Source organism: Quercus suber, unplaced genomic scaffold (genome assembly GCF_002906115.3).
Source record: "Quercus suber isolate HL8 unplaced genomic scaffold, Cork oak 2.0 scaffold_380, whole genome shotgun sequence".
Lineage (NCBI taxonomy): Eukaryota > Viridiplantae > Streptophyta > Magnoliopsida > Fagales > Fagaceae > Quercus > Quercus suber.
The window spans coordinates 645,480-653,381 of NW_027069832.1; the positions used below are offsets into that span (position 1 = coordinate 645,480).

The 7,902-nt window shown below is 35.4% G+C and overlaps 1 protein-coding gene across 1 annotated transcript; it reads right to left on the reverse strand.

Moving 5' to 3' along the window:
* Positions 1-227: 227 nt before the first annotated feature.
* On the reverse strand, positions 228-2,468 carry LOC112020380 (rust resistance kinase Lr10). Its single transcript, XM_024052945.2, has 2 exons — positions 2,359-2,468; positions 228-1,236 (listed from the first exon to the last, which is right to left on the reverse strand). The coding sequence occupies exons 1-2, from the start codon at positions 2,466-2,468 to the stop codon at positions 228-230; spliced, it is 1,119 nt and encodes a 372-aa protein (XP_023908713.2).
* Between the last annotated feature and the right edge of the window lie 5,434 nt (positions 2,469-7,902).

Below are 7,902 nucleotides of genomic sequence, written 5' to 3' on the forward strand. Positions count from 1 at the left end.
AATAATGAGATAAAGCTTTATTCTACAAAATTCTGCACATTATAAAAATAAATTAATAAAGAGGTACTTTTTTATAAACATCGCCTCACTCATACAGTCATACCTGATATAAGAAAACTTGAAGTCCCTAAAGTAAGTACAAGATTAATAATTATAATCCTTGAGTACACCATGATTGCGGCCCATCTCATCATTGAGGACCTCTAGTTTAAGAATACTTACTCTAACTAAGGGATGAAGTCTAAATCTAGATTTAGACGCCTTGCAGGCGTACTTGCATTGATTCTTGTAGGGCCTGTAGAGGCAAAGGGATTTGGAGGCATTGTTAAGTTATCTCCATCACCCTCCAACATTTGAACCACAACTTTCTTCGAATGACGATCCATTGGGTGCCATTGGATGCACCATATCCCCACAATTGCCAGTTTCATTGCAATTTTAGCATCTACATTATCCTCAACATAGACTCGTAAGTCTTCCTTTTCCTCTAATAGATTGTACATCCATTCTAGAAAATATATTTGGCTAGTGTTCTCCACGATTACACCAACATTTTTCCTGCCTCCAACCATCTCAAGCAACAATATTCCAAAACTGTAAACATATGATTTGTAAGACACATTCCCAAAGTTCCTAGAGAACACTTTGGGAGCAATGTAACCTATGGTCCCCCTAGCTGTGGTCATGGACACTGCACTTTGATCCTTTGCACACAACTTGGCTAGACCAAAATCAGAAATTTTTGGATTGAAATTTTGGTCTAGCAAAATATTATGAGGTTTGATATCAAAATGGAGAATTCGTTGATCACATCCTTGGTGAAGATATTCAATTCCTTTTGCTATGCCAAGAGCAATGTCTAGTAGTTTTTCCCAACCAAGGAAACTATTAGAATCTATGGACGAAATAAACTTCTCTAGTGAATCATTTGGTAAGAACTCACAAACTAATGCCCTTCTAAATCCATCAGTGCAGTAGCCAACCAAATGAACCACATTAACATGGTGGATTCTACCCATTGTTCCCACTTCATTTATGAATTCTTCCCTGTTGCCCTTGGAACTGTTCAAGATCTTCAAGGTAACATGGATTTCATTTGAAAGCTTTCCTTTGAACATTGTTCCATAGGCTCCTTGACCTAACTTCTCAGTAAATCGATTTGTAATCCTTTTAACATCGTTGTATGAGTACCTAGTGGGCTTGAGAGCTTTGTAATCATATAAAAACTTTTCAATTCTTGCATGTTAAACATTTGTGAAAAAAAAAAAAAAAAAGACAATATTATCCAATAATACTTGGGTTTTTATGGATCTACCTACTGGTTCTAAACCGATTGGTTGTAAATGGGTATTTAGAAGAAAATATAATACTAATGGATCAATACAAACCTTTAAAGCAAGGTTAGTGGCAAAAGGCTTTAAACAAAGGGAAGAAGTAGACTATTTTGATGCCTACGCACTGGTGGCTAGGATCACATCTATTCGTATGTTGTTAGCTCTTGCATCCATATACTAGTTGATTGTACATCAAATGGACGTTAAGACAGCTTTCCTAAATGGTGATCTTGATGAGGAAGTTTACATGGAACAACCTGAGTGTTTTGTACTTCCTAGAAATGAAAAGAAAGTTTGCAAGTTAGTCAAGTCTTTGTATGGCTTGAAATAAGCTCCAAAACAATGGCATGAGAAGTTTGACTCAGCGATTTTGTCGGATGGCTTTGTGCACAATAGTTCTGACAAATGTATGTATTCCAAATTCACAAAGGAATATGGAGTCATTGTATGCCTTTATATGGATGATATGCTCATATTTGGTACGAATATGAAAGGTGTATGTGAAACTAAAAGTATTTATCTTCTGTGTTTAAAATGAAAGATTTAAACGAAGTGGATACTATTTTGGGAATCAAAATTAAAAGACATGGTGAGGGTTTTGCACTATGTTAATCTCATTATGCTGAGAAAGTGCTTCAAAGATTTGAACATCTTACTATAAAAGAAGCAAATACACCTTTCGATCAGAGCATAAAATTGGGTGAAAACACTGGAAAAGCAATTGCACAACTCAAGTATGCTAGTACTATTGGTAGCATGATGTATGCTCAGTGAGCAAACTTTCTAGATTTACAGGTAATCCAAATGTGGATCATTGGAAAGCAATTGGTAGAATTTTGGTTATTTAAAGAAAACCATAAGTTTGGGACTCTTTTATTCCGAATTTCCAGCTGTGTTGGAAGGTTATTCGGATGCTAGTTGGATTACTGGTGTGAGTGATAACAAATCCACATCTAGTTGGATATTCACTCTTGGTGGGGGTGCCATCACTTAGGCATCAACGAAACAAACGTGTATTTCTCACTCCACCATGGAATCAGAATTTATAACCTTGGTGGCAGCAGGCAAGGAAGCAGAATGGCTAAGAAATATGTTGTTAGACATAGAGTTGTGGTCACAACCAATACCAGCCATTTTGATGTACTGCGATAGTGAAACCACCTTGGGCAAAGCATACAGTAAAATGTATAATGGAAAGTCTAAACATATAGGTCTAAGACATGATTACATAAGACAATTAATAAATCTAGTACCATTTCAATGGTCTATGTAAGGTCAAATAGTAATTTGGCAGATCTGGTACCATTTCAATGGTCTATGTAAGGTCAAATAGTAATTTGGCAGACCCTTTAACCAAAGCAGTGTCTCAAGATATGGTTGGGATAATATCCATTGGAATGGGACTAAAACCCTTCTTTTAAGAGAATCACCAATAGTGGGAACCCAACCTCAAATTGATATATTCTAAAGAAGTTTAGAGGGTAACAACAAGCTATTGATTTATGGTTAGTAAGAGCACTAATTTTGTGTCTTATTTAGGAGGGATTAGTGCAGACTTTTACAATGAAATTGAGGATGAGTTCTATACTCTTAACGAAGTTAATAAAGTATAAATGTTCGTGTAACATGGACATAAGAAAGAACTTCACCTTTGTGAACATAGAAGTGGTGCCACTTCTAGCAAAAGTAAAGGGTTTTCTCTTATAAATGTTCACTAAATCGGGAAGAGCACGAGGCCATAATAGTGCTAACAAAAGTGGATTTATAAATGTGTTGTGGATGTTCTCATGTGTGTGTTGTTTCTATTTTCAACACATAAGAGTTTTGGTTTAAGCAGCCACCATTGACTCTGTTGATTTCTTGAACAATTACACTAAGGGAAGGTTTAAGTTGAAAGACACCTTTCATTATGCATGACAGAATATCAATCAAGTGAGACATATATTATTACAACCTAGTGGGGGATTGTTGTATATATAGGTATATACAAGGATAGTTTGTAATAATGTTATTTGAGTTTAGAGAATATTGTTTCATAAAGTGGAAATTCGAAATTAAGCATTTTCGATTGATCCAAGCTTTGGCTCGATCGATCGAAATAGTAAAGAAAAAACCTTGGAGCTTCTAGATGGCTCGATCGCTATTCGATTTCTGTTCGATCGATCAAAAGAAACTCTCAATCGATCTAAACTCGAAAGCTGAATTTTCTGCAGAATTTTTTTGGTGACTGTTCAGAAAGGTTGAAAAGATTTCAAGCCTTGTGAATTGTTTTATGAAACATTTTAACTCTTTATACGTGCCTTTCGATGAAACATAACCCTATAAGTATAAATAGAGGCTTATATTCACTTGAAAAATAACCCTTTAAAGAGAAACTCAGAAAATCTTGTGATTATTCTCCATAATTGCTATCTGTAGAACCCAACATCTTGGTTGTATCATGAGAACAAATTTGCGATAACTCTTTAGCAATAATAGTGTGGAGGCAAATATTGTCTAAGGAAAATGATATTGTGCCTCCAAGTTATCTATTTTCTGTTTGTCTTTTGTGTTAACCTTGTTCTTCTATTATTACTTTGTATAATATCCCCAACATCCAACACATCCCATAGGAAGAGTGAATAATAGTCAAACTTAAACTTACTCCTATAGAAGAAATCCCAGACACCAACTGGCTCTAGAAGTCTATTGCCATTAAGTGAAAATTACTCACAGATACAGGTGGCTCAAGAAGTTTTACGCCATTGAGTGAAAATTACTCACAAAGATAACTATTTTCTAGGTTGGTCTACACATAAGAACTTCTTAAACATAAACTGAGCCTTACAACCCATTATAGAAGATATAAAGCCCATGCCGAAAAGTTTTTTGTGTAGGGATTTTCTTTTTTACCTTGGTGTGTAAAATTTCATTGCTCTCAATCTTGTTATGGGCCTCTTTTTGTAAGGTTGGTGGGAAGTGGTCGCTTCTTGGATTAATTTGAGCTACAAGTTTCCTAATATTCCTATGGTTGAACAATGAAGAATTTGATCAACTTTTCTTACGGGGTATATGACCCATTGAATTTTTTATTGATGTTTTAGGCTTTTAGTAGTGACATATTTAATTTAATTGAACATATTAAACTTTTCACTGGGCTATTTAATTTAACATGTAGGACCTAAAGTTGTATTTTTAATTGATGTTCTTTTGAGAAAGCAACAAAGAAAGATAGGGTGATTGACTATCCCTAGTCTTTAAAGAATCTTTCTGCTTTAATACCAAGAGTTTTTAGACTCTATCGGCAAGGGTGATTGTTTATCTGTTCTTGTTTTTTAATTTTTAATATATATTGTAGTTTATCAAAAAAAAAAAAAAAAAAAAAAGAAGAAGAAGAAGAAAGATAGGGATGACATGACATAACTTGCAAAAAGTCATTTTCAAGCTTTTGTGAATAGAAGCTATTTTTCAGGTTGGTCCACACGAAACTTGTCCAAATTGTTGGTGAGGCTCTTACCATCCAATAAGCTTTTTACCCTATAGTTAATAAATTCATAAAAAGCTTGTAATGTCCAAATTTTTTGTGTTTCCAATAAAGATGTCTTTATATTTTGATAGTCAAGTTGGAAGGATTTGAATCATAAACATCTTCATTAAAAACTTTAAAATGCCAAGTGGTATCAATTGAGTTACATAACTCTTGAACCCTATTATCAAATTATCAAAGGAAATAAACAGTTTATAAATTCATGAATTCCAATTGACTCAATTGTTAAAAAATTATAGTTGATAAATTTATCTTTGAATTCGGTTCATATCAAGTTTGGGACCATGGAAAAAGATAAGGAAGCTTTATTTATTCAATAATGATAACGTTGTTTCAAGGAAAACCAAGAGCTAGTATGAAATTCCACAAGGAGGAAAAAAAGAAGAGAGAAAAAAAAAAGAGTTGGAACGAAATTAATTGAGCAAGAAAAGGTGGCCAAAATGTTCCTCTTTATTTCAACATACTTTAAATTATCATGGACGCCGTAAAGTTTTAGTCAATGCCATGCACATAATGGGATTTAGTGAGCTTTTAAGTTTACAGCGTATTTGTGGTTCTAGTCCAATGCGAGTTTTTTCTTTGCAAATTAGTGTAATTTGTAATATATCTCACAGTATTGTTAAGAAAATTTGTTGAGATGACAGAATAGCAGAGCTACAGTTGATAGAGTTGCAGTATTAATTCTACTGTCTAAGCTACTTGTAGTTTATGATTGAAGTAGCTAAACGACATGTGTTTTACTTAAGCTTATAATGTGGAGTTAGTTAGCACACGTGTAATAGTTAGTTCTTTTCCTATTTTTCCTCTCACCTCTGGTTCTGTATATTAACACAGAGGCTATGTATTTTACATTCAGTTTTTGATATACAATTGCATATATTATAGAGATTCTCTCTCAAAGATTTCTAATGTGTGATTCTTAATAAAATTGATAATTATATGAAAAATAATGTAACTTTGAGGAATGTTAAAAATTATTTCTTAAAAATTAAAATTGATAACTGTCCTACTCAAAGGGGTTTTATATTCAATTATATGCCCAAAAAAACTTTTTGATTTTCTTAGGCAAGCATGCTCGATGGAGTGTTAGACGAATTTCAAGGAAATTGTTTTGTGTAACTAAGGCTGCGTTTGTTTCGGTGGTAAAGGAAATCAGGAAAATGTTTTACACCCTTAAGGGTGTTTGGGTGCGCATGAAAATTCGATCAGACTAAAAATGAATTTAGTTGACCATAAAATACTGAGCCTCACGCATGAAAACCAATTACACTTTTATTTTACCTTCAAATGATTTCTGGACTCAGACACCCGAAGAGAGAAAGAGAGAGAGAAAGAGTAAGAAGACCCAGAGAAAGAGCACATCCTCGCCGAACTCACATCCTTGTCGGACTCACACCCAGAGAAAGAAGACCCATCCCTCAAGCCGAGCAAGGAGAGGGTACTCTGCCGACCCATTCCTCATCGTCATTGACCCAGTGAATGACCCACCTTTGAGCCAATCGAACCGCCATGAGCAACCCACCCCTAAGCTGATTTGTCCACTGTGTGAGCAACCCACTCCTAGATCGGACCAATCCTAGATCGGACCACTCCTAGATCGGACCACCCTTAAGCCGATTGGCCTTGGGATTTTGATTTTTTTGTTTTGATTTTTGTTTCTTTGATTGTTTATGTATTTTGATTCTCTATAATAATATATGTTTGGATCCTAAGAAAATGTGAGAAACATGATAAAAATGGGTTATCTAGAGCATTTTCAGGAACACAAGCAAACACTAGAAAATATTTTCCAAAGTGAAAGCTCGAAAATGTGTCGAAAACACAAGAACTGTTTAGACCCCTAAATCAAAGTTACGGCTTGGTTGATTTTACACTAACTTAATACTAAGTGCAAAATAGTATAAACACAAGCGTATAAACAAGAGAACTACCCTAATCCTTATTTAAAGCAACACAGTAGTAAAAATGAAGTGAACAAGAGTAGGGAAGAGAGATGCAAACCTAGATAACACCGAGACGTGTTATCAAAAAGGAAACCAAAGAACTCGGCGAAAAACCTCTCTGCTGCCCTCCAAGTAAAAATCGATCCACTAGACAATCAGTTGGGATACATAGGTTAGCTAGAGACTCTCCAAGCCTAATCTACCCGATGTACCTAAGCCTTCCAAGCTCCTACTCCAACAAGGCTTCTCAGAACCCTGTCTTGTCTAGCTCTTCGGATCCCACAACAAGCTCCATGTTTCATCTGCCATCCTTGGCTTCTTCCAATGCTTCCCAGTAGCTCCAAAACACTCTCTACACTCTGAATAGGTGTGGGTTGTGTTTGGGTACAAATCTCCTCTCAAGGTATGTCAATGGGAGAGGGATGAAGAAGAAGCTACAATGATTTCTCACTAAGGATGAGTAGCTCTCTCTAAAAAAGATGGGTGTGTGTGTTGTAGAAAACCTATCTAGGGTTTTTCTCTCTGAATAGTCTCTTTTACCTTTGTGAGTAATGAGGGTATATATAGTATGGGTGAAGGGTAAGAAAGTCACTCTTTAAAATCTCTAGGCAGAATGTTTCGCGACTATCTTACGGGAAGGCCTTACCCGCGAGACACTCCTGAAAACGACAGCCTGGCACGACTCTTCAGCTTATAGTCATGTACTTCTCACATGGCTCTTTCGCGGGTTAGCTTACAGTGAGACACTCGCGAGATCCACTGATTCTTCATTTAAGCTTGAGTCTTCACCAACTTGATACTAAACCCAATATAATAAAATTTTACAAATTACAAGGAACAAAATTAAAGCAATTACAACACTTTTTGTCATGGAATAAAGCCAACATAAAATATAGTTGTAAATCACAACTTTACCATCTCCCTCTTTGGCTATTCCGTAACAAAACACCCTAAAATGGACTCTAGACTTAAACGTGAGTTTGGGAACAATTGCAAAACTCACTCACACCTAATTCTAGAAGCTGTGATGAACTTGGAACAAGATACTTGTAACCTGAAACACTTGCACAAAACGCATTAGACCCTCAAGGTAAATCAA